At 37.6% G+C, this 19047-nt stretch overlaps 1 protein-coding gene across 2 annotated transcripts; it reads left to right on the top strand.

Moving 5' to 3' along the window:
- The first annotated feature begins 2279 nt into the window (after window positions 1-2279).
- LOC129259298 (uncharacterized) lies at window positions 2280-18602 on the top strand. Of its 2 annotated transcripts, XR_010293670.1 has the most exons (3): window positions 2280-3938; window positions 5012-13321; window positions 13707-18602. XR_010293670.1 is itself a non-coding variant. In XM_064099933.1 (2 exons), the coding sequence occupies exons 1-2, from the start codon at window positions 3836-3838 to the stop codon at window positions 8671-8673; spliced, it is 3765 nt and encodes a 1254-aa protein (XP_063956003.1). In that variant the 5' UTR covers window positions 2280-3835; the 3' UTR covers window positions 8674-18602. The 2 variants fall into 2 exon arrangements, 1 of the variants encoding a protein (XP_063956003.1); XM_064099933.1 differs by having other exon boundaries at window positions 5012-18602.
- The last annotated feature ends 445 nt before the right edge of the window (window positions 18603-19047 follow it).

The following is a 19047-nucleotide window of genomic DNA, read 5'->3' as shown; positions in this document are numbered from 1 at the left end:
CAAACCCGTTCGTGTACTTAGCATGATTACGGAAATGTATGAAATAGCACGCAAAAGTGGGTTATGCGAATATTTGACTGTATTTAATTCCATTGACGTACTTAATTAACGAGAAGAAAGACGTGAACAAAATCCTGATATCAGTCTTGTTGATGCCATTAAAAACAAAACCTAAAATCTAATTTTGTGATTGATTCTGACATATCATTCATGAAATAATATCGCATTTCACCATTTTCCTTTACCATTCTCATATATTTCTCCTGATCGTGAAAATTGGAAGAGAGGGGGTCAATGGTCCCGAGTCCCCCCCCCCCTATCTGTACGCCAGTAATCATCATCATCATTATCATCATCCGAGAGTACATAGACTGATGACCCTTTCTCGTGCTTATTCATGCAAAAAGTTATATAATTTTCCCTTTTTTTAATACAGTGGCAGTGACCATTTCATTTTTTTTTCTATATTTTTCTAACTTTATATTCACATTATTTCGTAACAAGTATTTTAATCTACAAATTGCATTTAATTGATCGAAAAAAATTATTTTGGCACCGTACATCTGGACACCAGTCGCGCATTAATCCGTTCTTAAATTCTGAATGCGAAAAGATTTATGAACTATCACTTAGGTCATTTTTCCATTTCTTTTATCCTCGGGGATCGTTATTGTTATTATAATTATTATTATCATTATTATATTATTATTGATATTATTATTATTGTTATTATTATTATTATGATTATTATTGTTATTATTATCATTCTGATTATAATTATCATTATTATTATCATAATCGTCATCATCGTTATTATTGAGAGCAGATCGTATATGTGATGACAAGTATATCAAAGACATAATCTTTCATGAACGAAGCCATGTAAAGTAACTTCCATCCAATATTCGTTACCATGGACATAATGGATACACATAATAGTGCAAAGTTATGAAAGCTCTGTCGGCCGATTTTGTTTTACTATAGCCGGTGACTGGTACCTCATGCAAGTAAACCAGTCCCACCGGTGAAACTGCTTCCAGACCGACAGAAGCTACTACGCTAAATTACCAATGACAGACTATAGATCGGTTTGGATCCGATTCCTCTGATGTGACTGTATGTCATCATGATCAATATTTTAATTAGGGCATGGCGAAAGAACGGAAGGAAGGTGAGGGAAATTCGACGTCATATATTTACGTTTACATAGGTATTCTGCATGGTAGCCAATTTCCTTTAGGGATGAAGATTTGGATTATAAGTACGTGGGTTGGTTTTGTTATATGCAAGCCTATAGTATAGGGTGTCACAAAAGCAAAATATTTGCAAGTTATTAAATAAGTTATGTTCTTATTATTCGTTAAAGCATCACCCGATAAAGAGAATGATACCCAGATCATGTAATTTTACGAAAGATTTCGGTTCGATACCGATTTTTTTTTTTTCAAATTTGGGGCGAAAGATGATTTAAAAACGGATGGGAATTACCATTCATATTGGGGTATGTGTTTGGACGTTTGTTTGTTTCTTTGTTTTGGAAGGGCGCTGAAGTGAATGTAAAATTTGATGAGAACTTCCCCCACATCGCACAAGCCATAATTCTGAAATGCCTGTTCAGAAGAAATGCGGTTCCATGAAAACGTGCAAATTTGGAAAAAGGCGAGCTATCACAAACGCGCCATGTACCATCTTCAACTATTTTGGTGTCATTACCTATACGGTACACACAAACAGACAAAGAAAAAATCAGGACCAAAACACTCTCAGTAGCAGACTGGTTGGGGGTGCTATCGTTTATGAAAAGAGGTATAGTATAATATGCACACTTTGGTATTGCTTGCTCTTTCTGCAGACCACATGATGCCAATTTGCATTGTTTGAAGAAATTTCTGCAAAAAGGTGTTAATCTTAGAAATGTCTGTATAAAAAGGGTGCCAATTTTAACATTCTTAAATCATGGTACACATCTACACCTACGGTGTAAGTTATGTATAAAAATCTCCACAAAAACACTGGCTTCAAGTGCAACATTTTAGGAACGCAAATTGCTTTTCTTTTTCATAATGTGTAGAACTGTAGAAGATGTCTCACATTCAAGTTTTTTTTAATGCATCCGCATTTTTTCTATGATACCTTGTATAGTTGTATAATTCATTGCCATGTGCGCAATTAGGTCTTCTCTGACCATTTTTTGTTATGGGAGTATTTTCTTTTTATCTTGGTTTGTTCTATTTTATCTCCAAACAATGAAACGACAATGATATCGAAATAATGTATTTTAAAGACGACTCGGCGATTTAAAATGATTTATTAGTCGGTGAACAATGCCAGGTCATGAAGGTATTTGTAATTTGGAATGGCGCGGTTGACGAGGTGATACGTCACAATGGCGCGCCAGCCTGTTTGGTTTATGCCCACAATGACAATAATTTGTACTGGGCGCAAGGAGCGCGCATGTTTTGGCGCGCGCGCCTAGGTGTGAAGGCGCGAAAAATCCTTCATTTTAGTCTTGGCTTTCAACGGAGATGAACGTCCAAAATATTCGCTTGTAATTTTTTCTTACGACCTTGCATTTTTGAAGACGTCGTAATCTACAAAGAGCAACGAAATCTACAAGAATTTTTTGTTGAAACCATCATCGATCGGGACTCACAACAATTTCGCTTATGAAGCTGAAAATGCAGTCCGAATTACTTGATGATACTCTATTTCTTGCCTGGCCTAACATTAACAACAACTCGTCTGCTTTGACTTTGAACCAAGTTTAATACGACGGGGAGCGACTGTATCGATTACAGCAGTCAGCAGATCGGCTGGGCCCTAACTTTTGAGCTGTTTGGTTTCAGCAACGATGGGAACGAATGATGAGAATGTGACTCAAGCTGCTAGGTGGAATTCAGTTCATTCGGCTTTTCATAAGCCTGGAATTTTTATTGAGTCTGAGAGTCTTGTCGTTAACGTGCAGGATTTGGGACTGGCAACAGCCAACCCAGCCAACAAAACATTTGAGCACGGACCCTGGCACAAGGTTAGAGACTAGGCCTAAGTTAGGCCTACATTGGCAACAAAATCATGCATAAGTTAGACATTGTCGGCGACGCCATGATACAGTCGACTATGATTCATCATGATCACCCAATGATATGACTATGACTATGAGTATTTAATTAGGCATAGCACAGCGTATGCGCACACAGTCTGCTTGAAATGCTAAATTCATCCATTCCTGCGTGAACATAATTTTTGTTACTTTTTAAAACATTCCTGTGAGTTTAAAAATAAGTATATAGTTTTAATTTCTTTACCTCCATTTTTATTGTATTGTCAATATGCTCTGTCTCGCTTCTCACCTTTTTTCATGAAGAATTCATATTTCTAATCAATATTTAACTCCAAGCACACCGCCGGTATTTGGGGGGAAATGACGCGTGGCGCTTAACTTCGCGTATTTTTGAAAACGCCCTGAAAATGACTAAAAACATCCCCTCAGAAAAATCAACGATCCTCACATGTTACACTCTAAATATGTGCATGAAATTTCCATATAAGGATATCGTGACCTTTCCGATCATGACCCTGTATTCTGCTTCCGTGGAAACCAATTTATGGTCACACCGCAGGCGATTTTACCGTGTGGCTTGGATTCTTCATATCTCCGGTATTCAAGTGTATTTCCGAAGAGTGAAGTACTTGTTGTAAAGGTTAGGAGTTACATTTTTTAGGGATGATATTATTTTGTCCTGAAAATGAGTGTAACTAGCAAGGAAATGGCTTTGAATTGAGCAAACCAAATTTTGGTTCACGATTTCGAGGTACTACGCGCTTGACTTCAATCATGGCATCCGCTGACTTCAGCGCAGAACATACACGAATACTCCAACTCACCGGATGGACTGCCGATGAAATTCACTCTCTTGTACACGAACGGAAATGTCCTGGTGAGTAGATTTGTGCCGATTACGTATTCTTAATACCCGATTGATTGGATTTTTATTATGAAATGATGTGAAATGGTTGTGATTGTGACATGAAATGTGAAAAATGTCGATCTTTTTCAAATATCTAATGAACAATTTTGCCGTGATTGTGCAGAGGGAGTGCGCGCAAAATTGCACAGCCATTTCTCCAGTCGACCGGCCACATTCGCCGACCGAATTTTTCTTTTCTGCGCATGCGCAGTTTAAGGTATGGATATTCCATTGCCTCTCTCCCTCCCTCTGGAACGACTGTTTTCATTTTCCTCGTACGTTTTTCAAATCAATAGTTGTGTGATGTCAGGCAATTCAAGAAATTAGACTTGAAAGTCAAATTTGTCACTTTTAATTAATTGTTTGGTCATATTTACTGAATTATTTTGTCTCAATTGTGCCCATAACCAATTCTTTTCCTTTATTAATTAATTTTTTTTTAGGGGGGAGGGGGAGGGGGTGGGGGCCTCAAAGAGACATAATTACAAAAGAAACAAATTATACTTTCAAATGGGCTTTAAAAATTATTATAAGCTAATAATTATTTCTCATTCTCAGAATTTCTTTATACCATTGCTGTGAATAACACATCCTTCCCCTATCAATTTTAAAACCCTTTCTCTGTTTAGTGCCCGTTCATAATTATTTTTTTTTTAATTCATTGACAAAGAATTGTGGCCCCCCCCCCCCCCTGCCCAATTTTTTTTTTTTTTTTTTTTTTTTTTTTTTTAAGAAACACATATATTGGTTCAGTCCTAATATTTGTTTTGGTCTACAGTATGTGCATTTATTTTCAAGTTTCACATTATTTTTATTTTATAAATCCAGACTTTCCCTCTTAAATTAGCAAATATTATCCTTTTATTTAAGGTAGCAAACACTTTTTAATGTCAATAATTAAAGTTTAGATCAATAATTGATTGATATTTTTTTTCAATTATTTGAGTAAATATAGTAATTAGTATGCCGTTGATTTTAAATCACTCAGGCAAAGAACCTACATTGACATTTTTTTTTTCTTCTTCCTTTTCTTTTAATTACAGATCACTGGTGGGAGGACCCAAGGCCTACTTTTGGCTTAATGGAAATCATCAGAAAATGTGTTGATGACACTGAGAGCTTGAGCTTCCGGAAAGACTTTGTTAATATTTTGAAGAGCATGGGCATCAAAGAACCTAACTGCACATTACCTGGAATCCTGTCCAAAGTGAAACGCAGTGCTTTAAAAGCAATCAGTGCTGATAACTTAGAATCCCTATGTGAAGAATATACAGACTTGTCTGGGTCTAATCGTGTTATTGGTTCAGCATGTCAGCAATTGGGAATTACTCCTGGTTTGTTGAAAGAAGGATGCAGTAATTTACAAGGAGATATCTCAAATGGAATCATTGTAGAGCTATTTCATTATCGTAGACGAAATTCCATTCCTTGGAAGACTGTTCTTGATGAGTGGTGGTGTGCACTTTTTCCAGAAAAAACTGGTGAAGTACCACATAGAGGAACTGTTATAAGTAGTTGGAAAAGTGTAGCCACAAGGAGGATCAAATTGTCCCGAGATTCATCAAGAGAAAGGTTGGAGGAATTTTTAAGAACTCCCTACTGCTATCCAACTAAAAGACCCATCAATGAAGAGCAACTGGAAGATGACCATCCTGATGGAAATGAGCCTCCCCTGACTACTAAAGATGACAGTGAGCTTCCCCTGACTACTATAGATGACAGCAACGAGGACATCGTGAGCACATTTGATGATGTTTCATCACCTTACTTGCTAAGGAAGCATGGGGATACACTTGCTGTTCTTCATGATCTTTTAGAGACTGAAAGAAGGGAGAAAAAAGACCTAGAGAGGCAATTACGTGAAGTGGAAAGCAAACGAAAGAAAGTAGAACAGTTGAATGATGAGAATGCAGCAAGAGTCATTAAAGCAGAAGGAGCTGTTAAAGAAATGATGAAGAGCCACCAAAAGGAATTTTCTAAATACCAAAACAAGTTAAAGAAGGCTGACGATCTGTGCAAGCAGTTAGAGAAAGAAATTTGTTCACTTTCTAGAAGCAATGTTTTTCGCCGCTTAGCAACTAAAGAGAAGCAACTTGACAAAGAAAAGAAACATGTGTCTGAGCTGCAAAAAGAGATCATGAAACTAAATCATGAAGTTGATGAACTTATGAGGCTGAAAAAGAACAGAACAGAACAAGTGAGGTACAACACAAAGAAGCGAACAGAGATTGAAAACAAAATCGATACAGAGAATGCACAGTTGAAGGAACAGCTTAGGGATATTGAGAGGCAAAATGATACACTGAGAAGTCAGTTAGATGAAATCATGGGAGACAAAGAAATATCTTGTTATGAAAATGGAGCATTTTCGTCTGACATAAGAACTGTGTGTTACGAATTATTAGCCAAGGGAATCAGCCCAAGACACATATCTGATATCGTACGCCTGGTTCTTAAGAGACTTACAGGTCTAGATTGTGGAAGACTTCCTAAGGCATCCTGTATCCGCTATATGACATACGAACAAGCCCTTCTTGCCAAACATGTTGCAAAGGATGCTGTTGAGAAGAGTTCATGTCCTGTTACTCTGCAAACAGATGGCACCACCAAAAAACATCAGTCTTATGTCACAATGCTAACAGCCACAGAATCTGGAACATATGGACTAAGCCTCACTGAAGTTCTAACAGAAGATGCAGACACACTCATGAGTGAAGCTTTGTCAGCAATGAAAGAACTTCTTTCACTAGACATCATCAGTGCTGAAACAGAAGAAAGGGCAGGACAACTCCTTGCAAAAGTCAAGAATACAATGACTGATAGATGCATAGTCAATAAGAAGTTCATAAGGCTGTTAGAAGAATGGAGACAGAAGTTTCTTCCATCTATCATTGATAATTGGGAGCAATTGTCTGGTCAACTAAAAAAAGAAATGGCAAGTGTAAATGATTTATATTGTGGAAAACACTTGGTTCTGAATTTTCAAGAGTATGCTGCTGCAGCACTGCAAGCATGGGAAACTGTTGAATCTGCTGGAAGGAAGCTTGGACGAGAGTTGCACATGCCATGGAATAAAAAGTCAGAATCTGCAACCATGCTGGCAGTCAGATCCATTTGTGAGGCATTTGGACCGGATGCACATCCACAGGCAGGTTGTCCCCAAGAGTTTAAAGCCTCTGTCAAACAGAATTACCTGCGTGCTTTCAGGGGGAATAGGTTCAACGTGCCATTTGAAAACTCAGCTGCCACATATTTTCATCATGTCAGTGGCCATTTCAAGGATGTTTGCAGTACCTTGCCTGAAAGAAAACAAAGCAATACCCTCATTAAGGCTGTCATGTGGGATCTTGAAGACAACATCATTCTCGGTGGCATCAGGGCAATGGGTATCATATGTGTTCATATCTCTACACCGCTGATGCATATGATCGAGACAAGTGGTCATGTAATGGATACTGACAAATATTACACCAGGCTCCACGACTTTGTGTACGAGAACATGGCAAACCCTACTGATCTCCTGAATAATGCAGTTTTATATCCTGATTACCCACCCAAAGGCAATGAGGTTCTACACAAAGCATTGTACAGTGAAGTAAATGAAGAAATAAACTTCTACACGAAGCAGTCAATCATCATTATCCTACACAACATCTTTGTGTGCATTCAACGGCAGCTGGAAGATCACTTACCTGGTGGCAAACATCATAATGCTGATAGTAGAGTTCAGCAAGAAACAAGGACATGTCCCAAAGATAACATAGCTGCTGAAAGAATGTTTGCTGGATTAGACTACCTGAGAAGATCAAAACCCAACTTGAAAGTCCTTGCAATGCAAGGGATCTTGCTGTGGTCCCAAAACAAATCCATGGAATATCTCGATAAGTGTACTGAGGAAGAAAAGTCAGAACTGATCAAAACTGCCACTAAGAATAAAAGAATAGTTATGAAGAGGTACCAAGACAAGGTTAAGGATATGAAGAAGGAAAGGCAAGAGATGATGGACAGACAGCAACAAGCAAAAGAAGAAAAGAAGAGAAAATCAGTAGCAACAGCAGTCAGAGCAACTGAGATGGTAAACAAGTTGTGTGATGGTCCTTGTACCTCCAGTGCTGATGTGGAGTCCATGATGGCTAAGAAGGCTCCGTCTGATCAAAGAAAGGCTCTGTTGGCACAGATTGACTACTACAAGTCTGTTAACAAAGGATTGGTCAAAGGTGCTTTGTTTTTTAAGTCAAAGGCTGGTAAACCCCTAAGCGCATCTGACCTGTGTGACAACTTAAAAGAGATAATTCAGGTTGTTCATTCAGCCCCCATCGGTCAGTCAGAAGATGCTGAATCTGGTACATCCTGCACATTCCCTGATAGTGACACTCTTCAAGAAGAAAGGAAGGCATTAAGAGAGAAACTGCTATCAAAAGTGACAGGGAGAAAGCGCAAAGAACCCTTTCCTGAAACTACCATTTTACACAAAAGAATTAAACACAAGTTTCTTCCTGAAGGTGGCAAACGTCTTGTCACATACCATGGCAGAGTGTTGAGAAAGAGTACTCAACAGGACATTGAAGACTTGATGGAATGTAACGATCAGGAATATTTCGACAAAGGTTATACATTTTGCACCCTTGTGTATGACAATGACGAGAACCTGTACACATATCCTCTTGAGAAGGAATGGGAAGATAATTGTCTGGAGCTCATCTAAGAAAGGCAGCCAAAGTTATTCATTTGTACAAAGGAAAGAAAAATGATGTCTTAACTGAAAATGAACTCTGCACAAGAGATTTTGGCCCAAGTTCACTTCAGAGTTATAGCATTGATTTGAGAAAGATTACTTATCAATTCATCAGGATATTGAAATGAATACTTAATGGATCACTAACCTTTATTATTTGGACAAATTATTTACATATCAGACTTCTATGGTGGTTTGACAATGCTTAGTAATGGAACATATATCTTCTGGAATTCAGTAATTCATCCATGTCGACAGATAAAGAGGTATGTGAAATAAATTTGCTATCTTTTTTGTGTGTTTGAAAAGAAACTATTCATGCACACACCGAAAATAAATTTCGTTTTTACTCAATGTAATTGCATTTATTGCATGAATCCACCAATTACAATTATGTTCAGGGAATAACACTAATGTACAAATTATTTTTACTCAGTACATGTTTATAGCTGCTCTTTTTGTAGTAAATCAAGATTACTTCATCTTTTGCAATACATAAAAACATTGAATTGTAATATTTCCTGCCATATTGAGACACTAGTTTGTGGTACATATAATATGAATGTCTTTCAAAATTTTGTACCAGTCCACCAATTAATTTTTTACTCTTACACTTTATACAAACCTGCAATCAAAAATCTACCAGGCAGATTTTGGAAAATTCTAATGAAACAGCATCTGTTATATTATTGTTGTGCTAAAAAAAAAACTCAAGTTCAATGAATGAGGTAGAATATCTTATGCAGACTGTCCAATGGCTTTTACTATGCCTTGAATGCCCTCTTATCCCTTCTCATCAGGTTGTCCGCTCATTTGTGTCTGGCTGCAGTTTCCCCTTTCTCGATTTGATTCCCTTGGCTGTTGCTCATTGTCCTTGTCATGACCTACTTGAAATGGGATGAAGATTACAGTTATTTTTTGTTAAATTGTTTGAAGTCAGAATTCATAGAAATGTATTAAACATCAATGTTATTAAAAATTCAATTTATTATGCTAAAATTGGGAATATATTAAAATATCTAATGAAACAGCATCTGTAATATTATTGTGATACTTGAAAGAAAACTCAAATACCAGCCTGGATTGACTTGTGCAGCAACTGATCATTCAATTTCAGAACTGCCAAGAACAGATATGTGCTGTCTTTGGCATGTTAATAATAATATCCTCTTTCATTAAGGTTATCTGTCCAGTGCTGTTCTTAAACTCATTTTCAGCACTGTATAGGTAAAAGATAAGTGTTGTGAAATCATAAAGTTTATCAACCTTGTATAACCCATATGAAAGAGACAATTTGTAGGATGGTTTGATTGTTGCCGATGAATCTTTGATGAATTATGTATTAATAATTATGCATAAATTAGCTAATTTGCATAATAAATGAGCTAATTTGCATATTTGTCAAATAAGATTGTACAAAAGTGGTGAAAATTAAAGGTCTTAGTGCAAGAAAACATCTTGCCAAGTTTCATTGCGTGAAACCTAATATAACTGGAGATATTGCATTTACGCATATTAATTAGCTCTCATTTGCATATTTTGAAGGTTTTTCTGTGGTTGCGGATGGGTGATTTTGAATTAATAGGTCCCACTCTGACGACTATAATTCAGCAGTAACTTACTCATGTGATCCCGTTTTTGCAGACTGTGTAGAACACAAGTGCTATAGCTATGTTTAATTGTTTTTAGACACTATATAATCATATTTTTCATGTGACAGATACTTGAATTTGCCCAAAAACGCATTTTTTGCCTTTTTAGGGCGATTTTGATGATTTCCGGCAGGTTTTTACCCTTTTTCCGATAACTTAAATCGACCATAACTTTACCAAACATTGGTCAATTTACATGAAGTTGGTATCAAAATAAAGCTCTCACAAAGCTCTATAAGACAGAATGGATTTTGAATGGATATTAGCTAGTTTTAATTTTTGTGTGCTATCCCTAATTTAATGTTTGTCGGAAGTCAGAGGTCCTACTCCTGAGTCCGAGCTCTCGAGTCTGCTTGTGGGAGGTGAGGCGACGGTCTGGATTGGCAGACGGAACGGGGAACGGGGTACTCGTGGTCGGTACCACTACCAGAGAATTCACAAGTTTCAGTCTCTACAAGACCTAGCCTATCCGGTGAGTACGAAGCAGGAATAGATCTAGGCTAGACTCAGTCTAGATTTAGGTCTACGGTTTAGTGTCAAATAGTATCCTAGGCCTAGGCCTAGTACTAGTAGTAGGTCTACGTTAGGCCTAACGTTAAGCCTAGTATACTGTAGTGCTAACTTAGAGTAGAAGTTAGGCTTAAATGAATCGTAGAAGAGGCCTGCTTTGTAACGAGCAGGTAGGCCTGTCTAGGCCTGGCTTTAGATTTCGAACAAAATCATGTTCTTATTGGTCAGGAGTTAATAGGCTCTGAGTCCTTTTCATTTCAATTTCATGGCCCGTCAACCCCCCCCCCCCCCCCCGGTTTTCACGTTAGAACGCGAAGATCCTATTACCAACCATAGGCCAGGCATAAGACTAGTTAAGGTAGTCAGGCAAACATGGTTCGATGGGGGGGGGGGGGCTATTTGGCTTGTCAACACAATGTTTAGATTTGAATGTAGGTCATATGTCAAGCCATAATAAGACATAGCTTGGACTTGGCCTGGAATTAATTTTAATTTGGTCCAAGCGGTTTATACGATCATGATGGAAAAGGGAGGGGTTGTCGTCATAATTCAAACACGGGCCTAGCTAGGCCTGTTCCTACTTGACGACTTGTTTTAGTGTCTGAACTAGGTCACTAGGTGTGTCATGGTGATTTTTAAAAAGAGTTCAACAATTTTATTAACGTTAATTACCGTATCGTATTAGGTGTAGGCCCTAGTTCATGGCTGTGGTTAATATGGATGTAAATACATTTTCACAGCCGGTGGTTTGGAAATTGGGGTTAGTCTCCTCAGTATATGACTACATTGAGGTTCTAAAGCTTCGGCCAGAATCGATGTATATTTTCGATGGAAAATCAAAGAAAAATGAAGTCTATAGAGGCCGATATGAAATTGGTTCTAGCAGCCATTATTTACAGCTTATTCTAGGCCTAGTGATGGGCTAGGCTAAGATGTATTTAAGACCATGATTAATTTTAAGCCGCCGTTTTTGGCAAAAATGGTGAGAATAGCAGAGGGTCTACTAGTGATTGGCAAAAAGTTCGAACTTTTTCGGTGCTGATAAATAACTGAGTGAGAAATGTCACTTTGTCTTTGTTATAAATTTACAAGTAGTCTACTACTAGTACAGGTACTCGGACTACAATTTAATGGTGACACCACAGAGGAAATTAGGCTAAGTCCAACGTTAGATCTACTAACAGTAGACGCGGTTTTACATGTCTGTTTTGGGGATAAATCAGCTGGTTCAGTTAGGCCTATAAAAGTAGTATTTGACCTCTGTGACTTTTTCTGGATATGGGCCAGCATGAGCTGTGTTCTCGGTCTAAAAATTATGTGGATAGACCGGTGGTGGAAGAGCTTATACTAGATATGTATACGTCTACTCAGTTTTTAAATGAACATCTACAGACTGCGACGGGCATGATATTATTGTTGAATCAGTCACTTGAAAAGTAGCGGATGTGGCTTAGCATTATGACATGCGATTGTATGGATTTCTTACAGTCTTTTAAAGGAAAATAACTAGAGTTTAAAGTATTGAAAATAATACTATTTATTGCTGATGTTGATGATACAGTGTGATAATGATTATACATTAAATATAAATACCTCCACCTTGCACCAAGCAGTTCTGTTTATACATTTACGCCTTGAAACGGGTTGGTTTTTGGAATTCACTTTGCATGAATTGAATGCCGATGCTTGGTGGAAATGTGAGCTTCACATTTCGAGGAAACATGGTACACGTAAAAGTGGACTTACCATGCACATAATAGTCGGATGTAATTTCAAACTAGCTTGGAATCCCCAAATTAGTTTAGATTGAAGTCAAGTGGTCAACGAGCAGTTTGTTATAATATGATAGGCCTCCCAATAAGAAACCTTTATGTAATAGGAGTCGTTTATGTGCGATGATTTTGTGTGGATTTTATTTTGTGTAAAAAAAAAAAAAAAGTAGAAATGCTTAGGCCCTATTGGAATTGAATTTAATTACTGGTTGTTATATAGCGCTTTATATCAACCTCGAAGTCGAACTGCTCAAAGCGCTTCACAATTGAACCTAGTTGCACCTCATGGTTCAAGGTATTTATCAAATAGGCCTATTTGGCTGGTCAATGATTTGAACTGAGATAATATCATTTTAAAAAGAATGATAATTATGTAATTATGTAAATGGGCATGTGTGGGAAAGTCTGAAATCTTGTAGATGCACCATGCTGTCACCCCCCCCCCCCCTTTGCTTTCGGGGGACACAATACGGATGCCTTTAATGCAATGAGCCATGTAGGTAAACTGGCCAATCAAACGAAATTTACCGATTGCACAATCAGGAACCAGGTTACAAAAGTACATCTTCTTTTTTGGAATTGTACAGCGTGTGAAATATTTTGTTGGTGGCCCGTTGAGTATGAAAATGTTTCCAATGGGCTGGATGCAATAATTTGGCTCGATTATTTCTGCAGTGATATGAGGTAAACTGAATACTGATATAATAATGATAATATATTTCAAAATAATACAAGTTATAGTCATTTGGAACAGATTATTTGAAGCTTAATCTGGTTTTGAAATATATTCTAAGTTGCGACACGCACATGTATGCAGATGATATTGCATCGCTGGTTGGGGTTGTACTGTAGGGAATTGGAAAATTAAAGTTAAAAATGAAACATAAGGAGCAGGACTACTGATTATTCCGTGAAGGCGGTTTTCAGATGTTTCGGGAAGCTGCTCCTTTCGTGTTAAGCTCATAATTGAGTGATAAATTGAAAGGGAAAGCAGAGGGACAAACCCGTTTTGGTACGAGATACAGATTTAGGTGTTCTGCCCAGGCTTTTTTCTTGTTTTCTTTTGCAGAGCCGGCTCTTTGGATAAAATGGATTCAAGCTGACTACTGCGAGGCAAGGTAGGCTGGCAGGAAAGTTTGATGACAATCGGACCTACTATAGTATAACCTAGAACGCTCCAAGTCTGGCTGCCAAAGAGTTTCCCTTTGGTTGGATCTAGTTCCTGACCAGATAGCCTAGAGTCCATGGTAATGGATGTCAATTGTGGCGTTAATACGCTCTTGTAATAAATAGAAATGAACTGGGTATAGCCTGAGAACTATGCTGCCGGAAATTACCCTAATTGGAGCAGTGGTCAACGTCTTCATCTTCATATTAATAATTTACCGACAGGTGTGGATTTATAATACGTAGTCCAAGGAATAGAGGTTTTCTTCAGTAAAAAAAACTGGTGAACAAACATCTTAGCCTTCAAGGAACAGTATTGCAGCAGGGAAAACAATTTCATGTTTGAAACATCATGATACAGTGGGCTATCTTGAATAATGAGTCCATGATATGAGGATGAGTTCATTATGATTTCATTTTCAGACTTTTTATGAGGTCCTCCATATTGTTCACTTGGAAGGGATTGGAACTTGAACATATGAAGAAAGCCCTTTGCCTCTTTGCGCTTTTGCCAACAAGAATGTAACATATTGTTCAGGACAAATATATATATATGTGCATGTATAAATGTATAAGGCACTTCAATTTTATTCATTATCCTTTGAAGGACTACTCGTCGGATGTTATTTTAATTTTGAAATAAACAATTATTTCATGGATGTGGTGAAGATGATAAGACAAAAAGTCAGTCATGTTTTACGTCGATATGTGAATACATAATCGAAAAATGAAACATCCCCGGTAAAATTCCAGTTTATGTTCACTGGTTCTTAGTTTAGCTGCATGAGGGGTGTAGCTCTATAAACGGAGTAGTTCTGACGGGAAGGGTTCATGTTCAAATTGGTTTTAGTGCCTTCAATTATCATGGTTATACTCTATTGGTTATATGGGGTTATTCTGTGGATGTTACTCTAGTTTTCAGTTTCAGTTTTTATTTTATCTCATTTCCAACAGAACAGTTTTCAAAATCCATTATAACTCAGGAATGGTATGATGTCTGTTTGTTGGCATTAAGAGTGAGGTGACTAACTAAATGCTGTGGTTGGATTTTAATTGATCGATTGTCCACAATTGAATCATATGGGTGCATGGAGTTAAGTCATGCACTGTTATAATTATATGGCAAATGGGACAACAAGAAAGTGGCAGTACCTCAGTGCGGCATGCATTGTTGGTTTAGCTATGTTGGGATGCTAGTATGTGTTAACTATATGGTCAAACTGATGGCTTTCGGCCATCTAATTGGTTTTAGTGCCTTCAGTTATCATGGTTATACCCCATTGGTTATATGGGGTTGTTCTGTGGATGTTACTCAAGTTTTCAGTTTCAGATTTTATCTTATCTCAGTTCCAACAGAACAGTACCGGTATATCAAATCAAAAATAAATACTAATAATGAAAAAATGAATAAAATAAAGTATGGTATGTACCGTATTTGTTGGAATTAAGTGTGAAGTGACTAGCTAAATGCCGTGTTTGGTTTTTATCGATCGATTGTCCACAATTGAATTATTTGTGTGCATAGGGTTAGATTATGCACTGTTATACATGTATGGCAAATGGGACAACAAGACAGAGGCAGTACCTCAGTGCGGCATGCATTGCTAGTTTAGCAATGTTGGGATGCCAGTATTTGTTAATTATATGGTCAAGCTGAAGGCGTTCAGCCACCATTGATAACTTATCAAAATTGGTGATGCAATGAATTTCAATTTTGAAGATTGCAATAGATTTGTATCAAAATCATGATACTTCAAATGGCATATTATCTTGTCTTCCTTCATATGTTTTGTTTAGTTTTGCGCATGGTAATCAGATTTTAATTGTGAATGAAGTTCTGACACGGTTATGTTTTAATGTATTTCTATTGGGAGATTTTTCCAACAGCTGAATACATTGAAGTGTTTTTCATGCTCTCATTATACTTGAGATGGATATTTGTTCATATACTTGAATTGGATTTTTCTATCTGGTTTTGGAATGCAATAAGTGAAATATTCAGGTGCAAAGTATTTGTCATTTCATGCTGGTTTAAAACGGGCTGGTATGTTGGTCAAGAATAGAAAACAGGTATACTGCGTATAAAATGATCACTCTTATATCAGCCAGAATAGCTAGAGGCAAAGAATGCCAGCCTTCAGGTAACTGTGTCATGTAAGACAGCGACGTCAAGGCTGTACAAAGATTTTATACAAAGATGATATATTTTAAATTCATTTAAAATTATTGGAGGGCTTGGAGGCCTACTTGACTACATATGCATGATAACTGATTTAGCTTGGCCAGCTAATGCAAAACTAGACTAAATTATGAACGAAGGCTTAAAAAATGAATGAAGTGTTTGGCGGCCGATCATATATATAAAATATATTCTCGTTTGGCGGTAATTTGTCAAATTATGCCGCCTAAACACTGTTGTCATAAGATATATTGGCATGGCATATGTTCTTTAATCCACAATGGTCACTTTTGCAAGGTGTTTAAAGCAGTGAATTATATTTTCGCCTCTAGTTATTAGATTTTCCACTTTGATGCCATGTACGTTGATTAATATTTCATATTGAATCGGGTCCTCATTCGGTACCTAGACGAAGGGGATTTATTTATAACTTTACATAGTACTTTAAGAACGCAATTGTAGATTTGAATGTAAGGGTGTCACGCTCGAACTTTCAGTTTAGGCCTCACCTGATCTCATAGGCGGGGAGGCTGGTATTCTGTATACATTTATATTTTATGTAAGGGTGTCACGCTCGAACTTTCAGTTTAGGCCTCACCTGATCTCATAGGCGGGGAGGCTGGTATTCTGTATACATTTATATTTTTCGTGAAATTTAGGCCTCACCCAAGTTCTCATGCGGGAAGGCTGGTATATATATATATATGTATATTATATGATATAAGTATGACATCTGTAATCCACCGATTTGCCGGTAGCTCATAAATGTAGTTCATAGCTGTGCTGGTATTCCTGTCCGGCTAGCAGAGAACCAGTGGGAAAGCAGCCGCGAAATTTAACGTTGAATTTTCTGGGAGGGGGGCCTTCTAGCCGGGGGTTTAACCCCCCTTCGGGGAGCTAATTCGAGGCTATCGGTTGGTTTCAGATATACATGAATGTAAGTCTCTAATCAGAGGTATTCATATCTATGTTTTATACTTATGTGATTGTGACACCAATTTCGGGAAGCGTTCATCTCTATTGAATAAAGCCACGACATAATCGCATATTATTTTGTTTTGTCATTTTGTTTGCCGAGAATAATGTATTTTAAAGACGACTCGGCGATTTAAAATGATTTATTAGTCGGTGAACAATGCCAGGTCATGAAGGTATTTGTAATTTGGAATGGCGCGGTTGACGAGGTGATACGTCACAATGGCGCGCCAGCCTGTTTGGTTTATGCCCACAATGACAATAATTTGTACTGGGCGCAAGGAGCGCGCATGTTTTGGCGCGCGCGCCTAGGTGTGAAGGCGCGAAAAATCCTTCATTTTAGTCTTGGCTTTCAACGGAGATGAACGTCCAAAATATTCGCTTGTAATTTTCCCACCTCCTCCCCAACAACCACCCATGTAAACGGTACGTTTGGGTCAAACGATGTTGGAATATTGTTTAAACACATGCGTTGGAGAAGGTCGAGAATGAAGATACGCTATACGTATCATTCAGAGTTGATTTGTGTTTTATTGGAATGTACAGCTCGTTCAGGATGGAATAACGGGATGTAGAACTGTCGATAATGGACATTTGAATTAGTTTACTTACATGAATATAATATTGATTTATATAACGAAACACGAATTCAAATCCGGAGGCAGTTTGCCTGGTCGCACACCAAAACAATACCAAGATCGTCGTGCATTTAGAAATGTGGGCCGTAAGGGAATTTTATCCTTCTGATCTATTTTGGACTGTGGTCAGGTGGGTTTTCGCCCTTACCCGTTTTTGTGGCTGGGTGTTCGTTATATATTGGTAATTCACATGAATTGTATTGTCATATTATTGTCATGGCATATGTTCTTTAATCCACAATGGTCACTTTTGCAAGGTGTTTAAAGCAGTGAATTATATTTTCGCCTCTAGTTATTAGATTTTCCACTTTGATGCCATGTACGTTGATTAATATTTCATATTGAATCGGGTCCTCATTCGGTACCTAGACGAAGGGGATTTATTTATAACTTTACATAGTACTTTAAGAACGCAATTGTAGATTTGAATGTAAGGGTGTCACGCTCGAACTTTCAGTTTAGGCCTCACCTGATCTCATAGGCGGGGAGGCTGGTATTCTGTATACATTTATATTTTATGTAAGGGTGTCACGCTCGAACTTTCAGTTTAGGCCTCACCTGATCTCATAGGCGGGGAGGCTGGTATTCTGTATACATTTATATTTTTCGTGAAATTTAGGCCTCACCCAAGTTCTCATGCGGGAAGGCTGGTATATATATATATATGTATATTATATGATATAAGTATGACATCTGTAATCCACCGATTTGCCGGTAGCTCATAAATGTAGTTCATAGCTGTGCTGGTATTCCTGTCCGGCTAGCAGAGAACCAGTGGGAAAGCAGCCGCGAAATTTAACGTTGAATTTTCTGGGAGGGGGGCCTTCTAGCCGGGGGTTTAACCCCCCTTCGGGGAGCTAATTCGAGGCTATCGGTTGGTTTCAGATATACATGAATGTAAGTCTCTAATCAGAGGTATTCATATCTATGTTTTATACTTATGTGATTGTGACACCAATTTCGGGAAGCGTTCATCTCTATTGAATAAAGCCACGACATAATCGCATATTATTTTGTTTTGTCATTTTGTTTGCCGAGAATAATTTAGAACGACAAAAAATATGATTATTTTGCCTGTCGTTCTCTGATTTTTTTAATGATACAAATACAATGAGTATAATGTAAAAAAAAAATTCGGAAAAATTTATCGGAGGCCATGCAGTGACCGCCTTAAAAGTTGTTTCGCAGAGAAAGGGGTTGTTATTTTTAAAGTTGAATTAGGAAATAGCAGATTTTCTTCAAAGAATATATAACAACTCGCTATGCTTTCTACATAAAGAGATAAACATAAAAAGTACCCCCCCCCCTTGAAGTAATTTTTCAACTAAAATGTTATGATGCTTTATCGGTGAAGTTCTTTGTGATCATAACATTTGATCCATTCATATACATGAGTAAGTAAATGAAGCAGGCAAAATATAAGAAGCTTTGCTGGCTCCTTCCTTGACTGT

This window comes from Lytechinus pictus, chromosome 5, assembly GCF_037042905.1.
Source record: "Lytechinus pictus isolate F3 Inbred chromosome 5, Lp3.0, whole genome shotgun sequence".
Taxonomy (NCBI): domain Eukaryota; kingdom Metazoa; phylum Echinodermata; class Echinoidea; order Temnopleuroida; family Toxopneustidae; genus Lytechinus; species Lytechinus pictus.
Note: the sequence above shows the minus strand (reverse complement) of the source record. Positions and strands in the feature narration are given on the sequence as shown.